Below are 15045 nucleotides of genomic sequence, written 5' to 3'. Positions count from 1 at the left end.
TTGCTTGAGGTCCAGTATTCCAGGTCCAGTTTGCACAGTCAGTGGTGGTTTGGGGAGTCAAGTCATCTGCTGGTGTTGGTCCACTGTGTTTTATCAGGTCAAAGGTCAGCACAGATGTCTACCAGGAAGTTTTAGAGCACTTCATGCATCCCTCTGCTAGCCCGCTTTATGGAGATGCTGATTTAATTTTCCAGCCGGATTTGGCACCTGCCCACACTGCCAAAAGCACCAAGTGTTGGTTCAATGACCATGGTGTAAGTGTGCTTGACTGGCTAACGAACTCACCAGACCTGAGGCTCATAGAGAATCTATAGAGTATTGTCAATAGGAAAATGAAAAACCAGAGACCAAAAAAAGCTAATGAGCTGAAGGGCCTCCGTCAAAGAAACCTGGGCTTCCATACCCCTTCAGCCGAGCCACAGACTGATCACCTCCATGCCACGCTGAATTGAGGCTGTAATAAAAGCAAAAGGAGCCACTACCAAGTAGAGTACATATAAAGTAAATGAACATACTTTCCAGAAGGCCAACAATTCACTAAAATTTTTAGAGACAGTGAATTGTTGGGTTTTTGTTAAATGTGAGCCAAAATCATCAAAATAAAAGGAATTAAACGCTTGAAATATATCAGTCTGTGTGTGCTGAATCTATATAATAGATGAATTTCACTTTTTGTATTGAATTACTAAAATAAATCAACTTTTTAAATGATATTTTAATTTATTATGATGCACCTGTATATATTTTAGAGCTGTCACCCTGGTCTGAGCACTTTTTTAACAATGGAAAATGCCAAAGCAGCTTTACAGAAGTAAATCAACTATGAATATACATTTCAAATTTATACATCAGTCCCCTATAGCTTTATCCCTATTGAGCAAGCCAGTTTCAACAGTGGCCAGGGAAAACACGCTGGGGAGAAACCAGACACAAAATGGAACCCATCCTCATCTGGGTGAAATGAAATGTTCATTCATTATAGTTCCATCATTGTTGAGGTTCTCACTGTTCACTGATTAGTGCTTGAATGAACAACTGTTTATGGCAACTGCACACTTAAGCCATTGTAGCAGACTTTGATAGATTACAGTCCAAATCCATCTTCATGGTTCTTAAGTATAACCTTGCTCACAAATTTCATAGATTGTTAGGCTGTTCATGTGGAACCATCTTTAGCAGCAACAATTGAGGATAACTCCATCCAGAGGTAGGGCATCAGGGTGAATCAGGAAGAAACTTACAGGATCAATGGTAACTCAGAAGCATGTTCAACTCAACAGATAGAGAGAGAGAGAAGATGGGCAATAGAGAAGGAGAGAAACATACATTATTAAGTATCCTTATTGTTACGAATTATTGAGGACACTGTACAGTGTGATCACGGTGCCAGTAAAGACTCTGGCAAAGACTCGCTGTGACAGCATAACTAAAAGAAAGTAACACAGACTTCATAAACTTATTAACAGTTTTTTCTTTTTCTTGTTTTCTTAATATGGTTTAAGAAAAGTGGTGATAGCTCAGTGGTTAAGTCTCTGGGTCATGGCCATGCACAGGGAGGGTGACCTGGTGCCCCTCCACTCTCAATGGCTGAGGTTCCAACTTAAAGCGTTCTATTACCCACATTATAGTCAGTGGTTGATCCGCTGAATTAGTAACTTGGTAGTTTGTTATTGTATTTCTGTCAGTAATGCTCTCGGTCTTCTAAAAATGGTAACAACTTGTACAAAATATCCACATTCTTTTCAAAATATTGTGTAATTGCGAATCATAAATGATAAAGATATCTCAGTACATAGTACAAAATAAAATCAAAACGTATAACGGTATAGAGTTTGTTTTATTATCAGCAATGTGTAATTGTGATGTTCTATAAAAAAACAAAAACAAGGAAAACCATCTACATTAAAGTCTGAAATTATTACAGAGTGTGCTGTCTTCTCTTTTAATTTTATATTTGTAACAACCAGATAATTTGTATTAACAAGGACCCACTCCCTTAGTGGCACTTTTTATGGTTTGTGCCACTGCCCCTCAAAATGTTCAACCCCCTGACCTGGGTTTCGCTCAGCTGACACGCTTGGGGTTCGCAGGCAGGGCCTTTAACCCTCTGTCTACCAGGGGGGCTGTATCAAGGCTGACCCTGCAATCTGACTCCAGCTTTCTATCATCACTGGGATATGCGAAGAAAAAAATTGCACTATGCTGTAATATAAATGTGACAAGCATAAAGCACCTTTCACTTTTTTTTCCTTTTTAAATATGTAGTTGAGAGAGGTGTGATCGAGACGGTGCAGAGGAGGAACATGGCGGTATAGAAGAGGAAGAATTCTGAGGATGGAGAAAAAGAGGAAGAAGAAGAAGAAGAAGAGGGAAGGAAGATGTAAAGAACAGATTGATATGGAGACGGATGCTTCTCTTTGGCGACCCCTAACGGCAGCAACTGAAGAAAAAATATCTGCAATTTAACGCTGCACAATCTGCACTTTTCCAACACGAATATATACCCCTTAATTCTTGACTTTTCCCCAGTTAACTCATATGTCCAACACTGAATTGGTTATGGGTCAGTTTTTCTTGGAGTGGAAGACTTTTATCTTCGCGGAGGTTCTCCCATAATTGTACTCGACCGGAAGTCGTAACGCGGTCTGCACAAGTCAAGATGGCGGACGAAGCCAATTCATTTGATGATTTTGAGCAGATTGATTTTTTACGGGACAGACATGTTCGCTTCTTTCAGAGGTGCCTTCAGGTGCTACCGGAAAGATACGCTTCATATGAAACTAGCAGGTACATCAACAAGGCCTTCCTCTATTGTGTTTAAAGACGGTTTCCTCTCTCTCTCTCTCTCTCTCTCTCTCTCTCTCTCTCTCTCTCTCTCTCTCTCTCTCTCTCTCTCTCTATGCTAGTTGTCTTAGCCGTAGAGCTCCATAAAGTCAAGTAGGAAGATTAGTAACATATAACATTCAAAATATTAGATATTTATTGATTTATTTGTTAACAAGTGAAGATATTTTACTTCTGCATTGTGTTGTCAGACCATATACTGACCATACAAATATAGCTATTAATATTTAGGTTATAAAATTAATTGATTTATAAAAACAGGTCAATGGAAATGGAGCAGCTGATACCACGTGACCTGCCTTCTCTGAATAATGTCTACTACCAGTGTCTAATAAAAGAATGTACACACACACACACACACACACACACACACACACACACACACACACACACAGAGTGTTATGATAAATCTGTTGAAATCTATGTGTGAGATTTCGTTTTCTTCTAATTCAAGGTTGACAATTGTATTCTTCGCCCTGTCTGGACTTGATGTTCTTGATGCCTTGGATGCTGTGGACAAGCCTGGTTTGATTGAGTGGATCTACTCATTACAAGTTTTACCCACGGAAGATCGTACGTCCTGGGTGTTTTTGAAAGATTGATTTGATTTACTTGCAACTAAACACCAGTTTGTGTTTGTTTTAAATTGTTATTTTCTGAGATATGACTGCTATCCTTAGTATTTTTTATTATAATTAGAAAACCTGATTTAAAGCAATTGTTTAGGTGTTAAATCGTAATGTATCCGAAAACAAATCAGCATTGATTCCCTTATTTCCCCGGCATGGATACTTTTAAGTCTCAGCCACACCTAGCTGTCACTCCTGGGCCCCTGAGTCAGGCCCTTAACCCCGTAGCTGCTCAGAATGAAATAGATGTTGCTCTGGGTAAAGGCATCTGCCAAATCTCATTAATGTAAATGCCATTTCGTTCTGGGATGTTGTGTGTAACGGCGATCACTGAGTAGACCTTTAGATGGCAGTGTTGGTGTTTGTTGCAAATTCTGACCTGTTACATATTGATGGTCGGTTGCGTGTGATCTTTTATTTCCTCCTCTCCAGAATCTAATCTTTGGCGCTGTGGCTTCCGGGGATCATCACACATCGGAGTTCCATACAATGCCTCAAAGGTTTGCTATACAATCCTGTTCCACGCCAGACAATCATACCTTGTGTGTACACTCATGGGCTTTTTATTGTAATCAGATACACCTTCTTCTGAGGTGCACTTGGCTGAATTGAATTACTGACTCTCGGCAATTTGTTGGCCACACATAATACCCGCTTTACACACGTCTCTCAATAGAGTGGGAGCAGGTGGATCACAGCAGTAACACCGACATGGTAGTGGCATGTACACGCATGTTATTACACACATACCATGTTCTTCCACCTTTAAGGTTAAAGCACTTTTTTTGGTGTGTGTGTGTTCATCATCGTAGTTTAATTTCCCTGACAGTTTTTCGAGGACAGAACAGAGTTTATGTATTATGATACACTTCTTTGGACTATTAAAGCCACTCCTCATCAAGGAAAAAAAGGTAGAGTAAGGGAGGGAAAGAAATGAATGGGAGCAAATATTTCTGAACAAAGACAAAATTCAAGGAAAGAGGAACAATAAATTGGCAAGGAACATTCTAGAGCGAAAGCAGAAATAGCACGGGAGAGATGACTAGGCATAAATAAATAAAAACAAAAAAAGTGACATTGGAACGACTGTAGGTCTACATAATAAACTGTTCATTAATTATTGTTACCGAAGTTTTTGCTTGGGAAATTAACGTTTGTATACAGATCACATTTAACACCCGTAGAACGTTTCTGTCTATATCTGTGTGTCTGAGCTTGTGTCACCTCTTTTTTTAGGGCCCTGGAACTGCTCATCCATATGACAGTGGCCATGTGGCTATGACCTACACTGGCCTGGCCTGTCTCATCATTCTGGGAGATGACCTGAGTCGGGTCAGTAAGGAGGCCTGTCTGGCGGGTTTGAAAGCCCTGCAGCTGGAGGATGGCAGGTATTTATTTTCTCTGGTGTAGTCATCCAAACCTCAGATGCTGTGATATGTATGTGGGATATTGTTCCTTTGATTAGGAATTTAAGCCGGCGGGTTTAGTCAATAGAAGGTTATTTCAAGACGGGAGAACTAAACATTGGGAGCGTCCGAGGAGTTCAATATCGAATATTAAACCATAGTTTAAAAAAAACATTGAAGGCGCTTTATTCAGAGGAAAAACCTGCTCTTTGATAATATAGGTCACAAACAAACAGTTTAATTTTAAATGTAAAGAATAATTTCTGTCTTGGTGAAGTTCTTGAAATGTTTAGGCGCTAATCGCTCCTAAATGTTTCGGGTCACGCAGACATGCGAGTGTATTTCAGCTGTTTTATCAGCATCGACCCTGACGCTCAGAAGCCCAAATATAATCCAGCATGTTATTTGTGCACTAAGCGAACTCCATGAGGCCACGATGTAGTTGGATGAGAGCAGAAGAAACACTCTAGAGTCCAGAATCTAGTTTGGCAATTTGTTTATTCCCTGTGTGAGATTCCGTTTCTGCCATGCGAGTGTTGAATAAACACAACTGTTGACCTCAACGGAAACATTTGGCGTTTTTGTTTTCCCTGTGCTCTATTGTCTCTGAGTTTGTACTACAGTCTGCGACAAAAGGAACAAAAGTCACTGAATCTCGTAGTGAGAGAAAAATCCTCCAAACCACCAATGTGATTAATTTCTTTATATCCAGTGGAGCTGTGTACACTGTGCCATTGTCATTTCTTTGGCCCGTCACTACTCAGTGGTTAAGCTTCTGTTCTAGAAATCAGGCCGAACTGAGAGCAGTAAAAATGTAAGGAACGAGTGCAAATAGAAATATAGAATCTTATTATATACTTGTAGAAGGTGGCGTTTGTGCTGTGTAGTTTGGAAAGCAATAACTTTTCACGAAGGGCATTTCGCTCTATAAATATATACAGTCATGTGAAAGAGAACGTATGGCCTCTTTGAATTCTATGGTTTTTACACACCAGGACATAATATAAATAATCTGATCCTTATCAGGTCTTCGAATTTGGTACACCTTTTGATTCGATAGCTAGTAGAACTTTAGCTTGCAGTAATCACGAATCTTGGCTCACTCTTCTCTAGTTGATCGAGGTTCGCGACACCTTAATTCTTTTCTTTTTCAGCCATTCTGTTGTAAATCTGCTGCTGTGATTGACATCATTGACCTGTTGCATTGCCCAATCCAGCCAAGCTTTAGCTGTAGGACAGACAGCTTCACATCTGACTTTACAATACTACGGCATACAGAGGAGTTCATGGTCGACTCAATGACTGCAAGCTGTCCAGTGTGTGGTTTTTTGTGGCACTGTACATTTGTACCTCTTCCGATTCTGTTTCATCTGGCCAAAGGACTTTTTTCAAAGGTCTTGTGGTTTTGTTCAGATTAAACTGGCAAACCCAAGCCATGCTGCCATGTCCTGTATAGAGAGAAAATGCTTTTTCCTGAAGGTTTATTCAGAATGCAACCCTTTCAAGTAAAACTTATTTGTTCTGTCTTATTTGTTTATTTATTTCCACAGTCATGAGAGAGTCTGAGATGTAACACTTGTGTTTTGTTTTTTTTGTTTTTTTAGCAATTTCTCTAAGCGTTCATTGGTCTTACCTTGTGGTGATTTTGCTGGCATGTGCACTCCTGAGCAGATTGGCAACTGTTTTGACTGTTTTCCACTTATGAAAAATCTTCTATGATGAGCTTCACTGTTGAGCTTGAAATCTTTCGGGAATGGCCTAATAACCCTTTCCATATTGATGAACACAGCAATTGCTGAGATCCGATACCAGATGATTTAGATTTATTATGATTAGTAAACCATAGAATTCAAAGAGATTGTGCATTCTCTTTCACACGACTAAGTGTGTGAGTGTGTGAGTGTGTGAGTGTGTGAGTGTGTGAGTGTGTGAGTGTGTGAGTGTGTGAGTGTGTGAGTGTGTGAGTGTGTGAGTGTGTGTGTATACAGTATATATAAATATTAAAAAAAAATTTTAAAAGAAAGACCCTTTCAGGACAGAGCACTTGAAGTGTTTGCTGTCTGGGTTTTTACTTTTTTTTTGTTTCCTGTGCAGTTTCTATGCCGTGCCTGAGGGAAGCGAGAATGACATGAGGTTTGTTTACTGTGCTGCGTGTATCTGCTACATGCTGGACGACTGGTCAGGAATGGACTGCGCAAAAGCCATAGATTACATCAGAAAGAGCATGGTGAGTCGGAGACACTTCCGTTTTTAGGTTTATCAAGTTCCTTCTTTAACAGTGCACTAAACACACTGGTATAGCAATCACTATACAGAAACGAGAGAATGCAGAGACATTTATACACCGTTTTTTTTAACCCGCTTTGCTTTTTTGATTCACGGTCAAGTTGTGCCGATCAGCCATTTAGTTACACATAGCTGCAAAACAAAGCCGGAGAACATGATCCGGTGAGGTCGTTATCTCGGCACAAAGACTGGGCTCCATTACACCTGCCCTTCATTTCAACCACCTGAGACCAAGGGGTCAAACGTGAAAGAGTTTCAACTGGCACAGACAAAGTCCACTTTGTTTCCGCAGGTCTCTCTCTGGGGATTTTCGTATATGGAAAAAAATAAATCTGCTCTGGCATTGTCATGCTTTGTGGTCTGGTTCTCTCCTTCTACAGTCGCAGTGACACCAAACAATTGTATCCATTGTGTGCATGCATATGTTACGTTGTTTCCGTGATGCATCATGAGTGACAGTTCGTTCAGGGATCTTCTTGCCTTGCTTTATTCTGCTGCATTTTGTCAAATTAAATAAAAGTGGGTTTCCTACTATCCAAACCAGAGACATTTCTTTTTTTTATGCTGAAAGAGGGTTTTGCCATAATCTCCTCTTTATATTTTATAGTTGTAGCTGATATGTGAAGAGTCACTGGGTGTGAATGGTGGTGGTGGTATCCGAATTACAAAGGATCTAAAGACTTTTCAGAGAACACGAAACGGGTTTGAAGCTGTAATAAAGGCAAGGGTTGGATTTTCGAGAAGAGAAGGGAGACAGAGTTATGTGTGATTTCTATTGTAAAAGAAACCTCTAAGAGCTCTGACACCATTTTTTTATTGTCCATATCGTTTTATCATAACAGGATACGGACTTTTGACTATATCTTGCCTATATGAACGAATGTGTATATACTTCGAAAGCTAGCATACATAAAAAGATGGGGAGGTGCCCTGTATTACACATACGCTCTCAGCTAGCTATAAATAAACAGTGTTAAGCTCAAGGGATTGTCAGGCCACTAATCGTCTTAATGAGCACATTTTGGTGTTCGAGTACTAAACCCTCCCATGGAGTAAGAAATAGAAAAGACGTGACTAAAAATATTTGCGTATTATTGATTGCAAATGATTTCTAGGATCTCGTTTCATGTGGTTTTTCTCACGAATGAGGATCTAGAGGGAAGCGGTTCCGGCTTCTCTTTTTGTTTCAAGCAGAGGCCGGTGTTTTGATCTTGAGTGGTATCGCGTGTTGCTGTGTTGCTTTGGATCCGGTTTGCACGATGAAAAGAGTCACATACAATTTCATGTTTACTTCGGGATTACCCAAGTGACACAAAATGTTTATTTAAGCGAGTCAGGGTTAGAGACTGTTTAATGCTGCATTAAACGGCTGTTGGAACTCCGTAGGTCGTATTAAATTGAACTCGTATCAATAGGGTGTGACTAATGAAAATAAACTAATCTCTATGGTTATGTACCCGGTGCTCAATTGGCATGACTGTATAACTGGAGACATTGCAGATGTTACACACTGAAAAGGCAGGTATAAATGGTTCTCATAATGCAAGTGTATATGTAAATACATAGCTTGGGAAATCAAAATTGTGTGATTGTTGATGTTCATATCAAGAATCAGATCTTAAGAAGAGAAATGTTATCTCTGGCGTTGTTGTTGGTGCTAGAACAGCGGGTTTGAGTATTTCTAACGTTGCTGAACACCTGGGATCTACATCATTATTATCAGAATGGTGTGGGTGCAAACTTTTAACAAGTGCCAGAAGTGTTGTTTTTTTGGTTTTTTTTTTTTTTTTTTTTTTTTAGATAAAAGAAGTTAAAATAAATAGAATTAAAGTAATAACATTTTCAAAGATCCTGAAAATACTTATGAATCTTTGAAAATGCCATTACTTTAATTCTATTAATTTTTCCCCAAAGATACAAGATGCTCGATTTTAGAAAGAAGGTCTTAGTATGCCATTTGCAAGTCCTAAAGACTAGCTGATGTTTAGATATTAAATATAAATACAAGTGGCATTAAATCAGTGCATTTAGTGGAGGAAAAACAACAACTATAAATTCAGTGTCAGTTTTTTTTTTTTTTTTTTTGAGGTCATTTAAATAATCCTATAAATCGGCACCGATAATTGATTGCTGGAACGATCGGCTATTGCCAAAAAAACATACCTATAGTTTTTCCGGTTTGTTGTCATTACAAGAGCGGCCTCTAGAGGCGAATCATTGACGCAACATGCTGTTTGTATTTACACGGGAGACTGCGCGCTGAATAGAGTGCTATATTTATATTTATTATTCTAATGTATTAATTATAGAATAATATTTATTCATTATATAGTCATAATTTTATTTTGCACATTTTTATTTTCTACTTGGGGGATAATAAAAAGGTTGTAACAGTGTTTCAAAACTATTTTGCATGAAGGTTTATTTTTATTTTTTTTATTTTATTTTTTATAAATCGGTTGATCAATCGGTTAACAGCGAGTATAATCTCCGCCTAGGTGCCAAATGTCTAATCAAACAATACTATAAGGGTTGTGCCGATAGGATCGTGTATGGATGAAAGCCGGAGATATCGGTGAACGCTGAGGTCTACAGCGATTTCAAGATATTTGGCTCGTTTCTCATTAATGAACTAAATGCTTTAATTTATTATTAAATGAAAATATTATTATTATTATTAATAGTAATAAATGAACTACAGTTAATTTGCCAAGCTATAGCCTACCGTTTACATCACACCTGCAGCACTGCGCAAAGAAGAATGTGCCTATTATCTATTAAAGCTAAATAATTTTCCCTAGTATATAAGGATTAGGCTAGGCTACATTAGGATATTTTTAGAGAAACATTATAATAAATGTATAATAAATTAAGATTAGTTTGAGGCAGATTGGAGCTGTTCTTGCGCTGTTGCGGAGGCCTCGTTGTCTCAGCCAGCTGTGAGTGAATGCTACGTTAATTGAACGACAGACGCCAAAAGCAAAACAGTTTAGCCATAGCCATGTGAGCCCTTCTATAGCCGCAACAATTTTGACCCCGTTGTCAGTCATGCAGGGAAAAAATTGATGAACTGTAACAGGCATGTAGGGGGTCATATTTATGCTTGTTACACGTTTGTGGTCAAAGCGACAAGGTCAGCCGCTTTCAAATCTTTAGTGATGATCTCTGTTTTATTGTACAGATCTGGGATAGCGGTTTTGCCGAGCTACCGGCGGCTCGTATTGTTTGTCAAACGTCTGAAGTAGCTCTTTTAAAAAATTCCTTTAAAGCGGTGTGATAGGAAACCATCTCCTTAGCAATATACTTAGAAACAGCTGCCGTGCACACCCACCTTTCACTGTTTCGTTTGTACTTGGTGCTTTTTGCTAAATCTCTGCTGATGGATGGCTGACTTGGATCTTTGCCGACAGTCTATGAAGCTTCTTTTGGTGCTAGATTAGCAGCACCAGCGGAGTGGTGAGTAGGCAAATGTACGAACAAGTTTGTTGTGTGAGATTTGAAATACTGACACAACTTTGGTGCAAAGTTTGCAGATTGCTTGAGTAATGTCCTCAGGCTCGCCTTTTGCATCTGGCTTAAACACCCCCCCCCCCCCCCCCCCAAAGAAAAGGAGTGAAATTTCCTTTTTGGGTCATTACCAGAGCTAAAAATGTTATGTAAATTAAGTAGCTGATTAAATAAGCAAAATATGTAGACATAAGTAAAGTAAATGAAAAGAAAAATTATTAATGCCTTAAAAAATAATTAAATACATGAGCAAATATGTAAAAAGAAAAAGAAAAAGTGCTCCCCCTCCCCCATACGATAAAGTGCATCGTCGATATAAATATATATATATATATATATATATATGTGTGTGATAATTTGCGGTTTGGGAACTCGCAGGTTCTCCTTTCAGAAATTTGCGGGTTCTCATTTGGAACATAACTAACAGCAAGTTGTGGATTACCTTAAAATTCACATTTCATACAATTTTTTCAAAACACAGTATTGAATTCATCTAGACATTGTTGCTTTAATACAATAAGGTACAATAGGGGCTGCGGGGGTGCGGAACGCATTGGGAACTCTTAGAGCGTAGAACGAGTTCTGGAGGACCACTGTATCTGTCTAGAATACACAATGTTTTAGGTTCCTCAATCTAAGCAATTTTACTTCACAATATGGAAAAACCCTTTAATTAAAATGGGAAAAGAAACTGTACACTTCATGCACTTGCCTCAAAATGATCATGTGTTTTACAGAACAGCAGCAGCAGATATAATTAATGGTAGTTACAATGTTAAAATGTTATTAAATAATTCTCTAAAATTACAGGTCAGAAACCGTAGTTAAGCCATTATAAAGATAGTGCTGAAAATGCAGTGATTGTGTTTGTACATTTAGTGTTTGTATCTAATGTGGGACTGTTTTTTGGTCTCCATAGCGTCCACACTTTTTACTCAACACAATATCTAAGCCGCATTGAGATTTAGCTCTTGGAGGCTTTGCTAAAGCGGCTAGGATAGGATTAACCATGTCACCAAACCGTGACGCCCCGGATTCGAACAGCCTTGTATGAATTAATGTCAGCCGGATGTCTGAATTCTGTTTAATTTGTGGTACATTTCTGATATTCCTTTTAAACAGTGGAGTTCACAGTGTAGTGATGGCATGTGCTTATTGTCATGACTGTGGTTATGTGGATGTGGAGATGTTGATGATCTGAATTTTTGTTTTTCTTCTTCATACCGCTAAAGATTTAGGATTTATTCTATGTAATTCTATAGGATGTGCTGCACAATGTTGAAAGACAAATGATATCCAAACTACAGAAAACCACTACAGTATGGCGGCTCAATGATTGGTGATTGTGAATCAAAGCGCACCATGTTTGTCACAACCCCTTGCGAATGACACCAAGTAGTCAAATCATGAAAGATTATTGCTAAACAATAAAAAAGTTTTTCGTTAAATTCTGCCTAAAGTTTGAACAGATCACACATTGGTTTAAAAAAAACAAAAACAAAAAAATGAGCAAAACAGATGCCTCGCTACTGAACTTTTTAGGTGCAAAACGAGGAAAGAACAATACATTTATATATGTGTGGCTATAACATAGTTAAAAAAGCAAAAGTGTTGGAATACAAGGCAAACCTATTTTCCAATTTACATGTTAAAATTATGTAGTTTTCTTTTTTAGTTTCAGTGGACCTCTTTCCTTTTTTTAGGAGTTATTTTTTGTTTGACAGTTTTAGGGTAGACAGAAATGATCACATGCACATGAAGTTCCCCCTTTGGAAAGATTTTCTGGTATGTGGATCATTTTAAAGCTTTATTTATAGCTTTTTATCTCGTTAGCTATCTGCTAGATACCATTTACTGAAACACATAGAAAGGAAGATTTAAAAAAATTGTCTCGTTAGCTGCATGTCATAAGGATATTAGCAGAGCAAAAAAGTACTCACTTCTTCAATATAATTGAGCATGAAGGCACAACGACAATACTATACACCGCTGACTTTTGGTAGAAGAGGATAATAAACATAAACCTTCCTTTAGTCTATTACTAATTACTACACTTAACCAGCAAACTAGCTGGCTGGACCATTATGTTTCCTCTATTAGCTAATGCACTTTATAGGATTGTCAATAACATTGAGTTCTTGTTACATCAGCCCAGTCTTTACAACTGTATTTTGGTAGAAATCAAATTTATTCCCACGTGCAAGTTATTCATAATATGGATGACAAAATTAAATGTACATATACATGAGTGTGTGTGTGTATTTACTAGTGCTAAACAAATAATATTTCCATAGTGTTTTTATTAATCTTTCTCTGGTCTATTTATTATGTAACCCCTTCTGAAATGTTTATTCTTTTCCAGTCCTATGACAATGGCATCGGACAAGGTGCTGGACTGGAGTCTCACGGTGAGTGACGATTATCGCAAATGATTGTATCAGCCATGCAAATACATTTGCATATCAGCCTCTTCCTGCTTCACCTGCCATCTGTTTGTTCCTCGTATCTGTTCAGTTCAGCACGCCGCATTCTCAGTTATGATCCATTCATCTTCCCTGTATAGTCTCAGCTCACTTAATTTTCTACAGCTACAGTGATCACTGTGTGATTTAACAAAAAGATCACAGGACTTTGCTGACGGTTTCTTTGATCTTCCCAAAGCCCCACCTTTAACAGGAACTTGGCACTCAGGCACTATTATTTTGTGGGATGTCCCCGGAAGTGAAATTAGATGCGTGGCTCAGGAGTGCCTCAGGCACTGGGGACCAGATTTAGATCCAACTTTGTCATTGTGCAGAGTACAAGTACAGGGCCAATAAAATACAGTAAGCAATGTATATAAATAAATAATTATCCCAATATATATTAATCTGCATGTGTAACGTATAAGGTACCAGTGCAGAGATCAGCTCAGTGCTGTTGTCTACGAAGTGCAGAGAATATATATTTCAAATAATAGTGTATTTACTCCTGACTGACGATGTCTGACAATGCAGCCACATAAAACTAAGACTATTCTTCTTCTTCTTATGATCATTATTGTTTCATCTGTAACCATTAGTCATATCCCCAATTCTTCCTACATTTCTGTTCTGTTCATTATGAGCTGCGATTCAGTCAGGAAGCTCCGACTGAGTGACTGAAAATGCCATGGTTAACACATGCTATTGTTACCGTGGTGTCTCTCGTTTCCTAGGTGGCTCGACATTCTGCGCCATAGCCACGCTGTGTCTGATGGGTAAATTAGACGAGATGTTCAGCGAGCGTGAACTGAACCGAATGCGCAGGTGGTGCATCCTCAGACAACAGAACGGTTTCCATGGACGCCCCAATAAACCTGTGGATACGTGCTACTCATTCTGGGTTGGAGCAACACTGGAGGTAATTGAGACTGGTTCTGTTACATTTTTTTTCTTAGGTTTGTGGATTTGTCCCAGCAAAAATGCAGTAATTGCAGACAGGATGAACAATGTGGATGGGGTACTCTGTGACTGTGTTTTTGCTCATTATTTCTTTGTGTTTTGTCTTTCGAACACAGACAAATTCTGAAAAAACAGTTACAGCGTTAATTTCTAGCAGTCACCACAATATCCTAAATCTGAATAAAACACAACTCGCTATAATAAAATCTGAGTAATACAATTCTACAGAAGCACATCCGTAAGCAGTACATGATTCCTCCCATTGGAGCGTGTGATTTTGAACAGCAGGTGTGTTGGTTTGTTAGTTCGAGCACAAAATTCTTCAGTGTGTATTGTTCGAGTTACTGTCACTTAGAAGAATGTGTGTTTTGTCCCAAGGAGAGAAAAGTGTCCACTGTCGCTGCATGATGTAGCCTGTAAGAAAACAGAGCAAATGATTGTTTACATCTCAGTTGTTCCAGCAACCGATCTTATTGTTTTACTGGTAAATGGATGTTCAGGGTTGCTAAATAAAACCCTAGAGATATACACTACATGGACAAAAGTATTTGGACACCAGACTTTTCAAACCATATGTGATTCTTCCTTGAACTATTATGAGAAAGTCGGAGGCACGTGTGTTGGCATAAAATCCCTTCGCTTGAACGAGGAGACCCAAACCTGTTCCAGCTTGATGATAAGCCAGGTCTATGAAGATATGCTTTAGATGAGTTGAAGTGAAAGATCTTGAGTGGCCTGCTTGGAGCTCTGACCTCAACCCTGCTGAACACCGTTGGAATGAAGCAGTATGCTGACTGCACCCCAGATCTCCTCACCCTACATCAGTACCTGACTTCTTCCTAATGCCCTCGTGCAAAATAACACAACAAAATCTAGTGGAACATCTTTTTTATAGATTAGCGGCGGTTACTATGATAACAAACAGGGACTAAAATGAACATAGGACGCTTA

General features: G+C 38.7%; 1 protein-coding gene across 1 annotated transcript in view; it reads left to right on the top strand.

Annotated features, from left to right (window-relative positions):
* The first annotated feature begins 2619 nt into the window (after window positions 1-2619).
* pggt1b (protein geranylgeranyltransferase type I, beta subunit) overlaps window positions 2620-15045 on the top strand; it is a 16435-nt gene continuing 4009 nt past the window's right edge. Inside the window, exons 1-7 of the mRNA XM_083553680.1 lie at window positions 2620-2787; window positions 3299-3417; window positions 3906-3973; window positions 4710-4861; window positions 6974-7106; window positions 13035-13080; window positions 13869-14053. Of these exons, the coding sequence (XP_083409806.1) occupies window positions 2660-2787; window positions 3299-3417; window positions 3906-3973; window positions 4710-4861; window positions 6974-7106; window positions 13035-13080; window positions 13869-14053 (831 nt within the window). The 5' untranslated portion in view covers window positions 2620-2659. The remainder of the gene's footprint in view (window positions 2788-3298; window positions 3418-3905; window positions 3974-4709; window positions 4862-6973; window positions 7107-13034; window positions 13081-13868; window positions 14054-15045) is intronic.

This window comes from Silurus aristotelis (assembly GCF_946808225.1).
Source record: "Silurus aristotelis genome assembly, chromosome: 11".
Lineage (NCBI taxonomy): Eukaryota > Metazoa > Chordata > Actinopteri > Siluriformes > Siluridae > Silurus > Silurus aristotelis.
The sequence above is the reverse complement of the archived record's forward strand: the minus strand, read 5'-3'. Positions and strand labels throughout refer to the sequence as shown.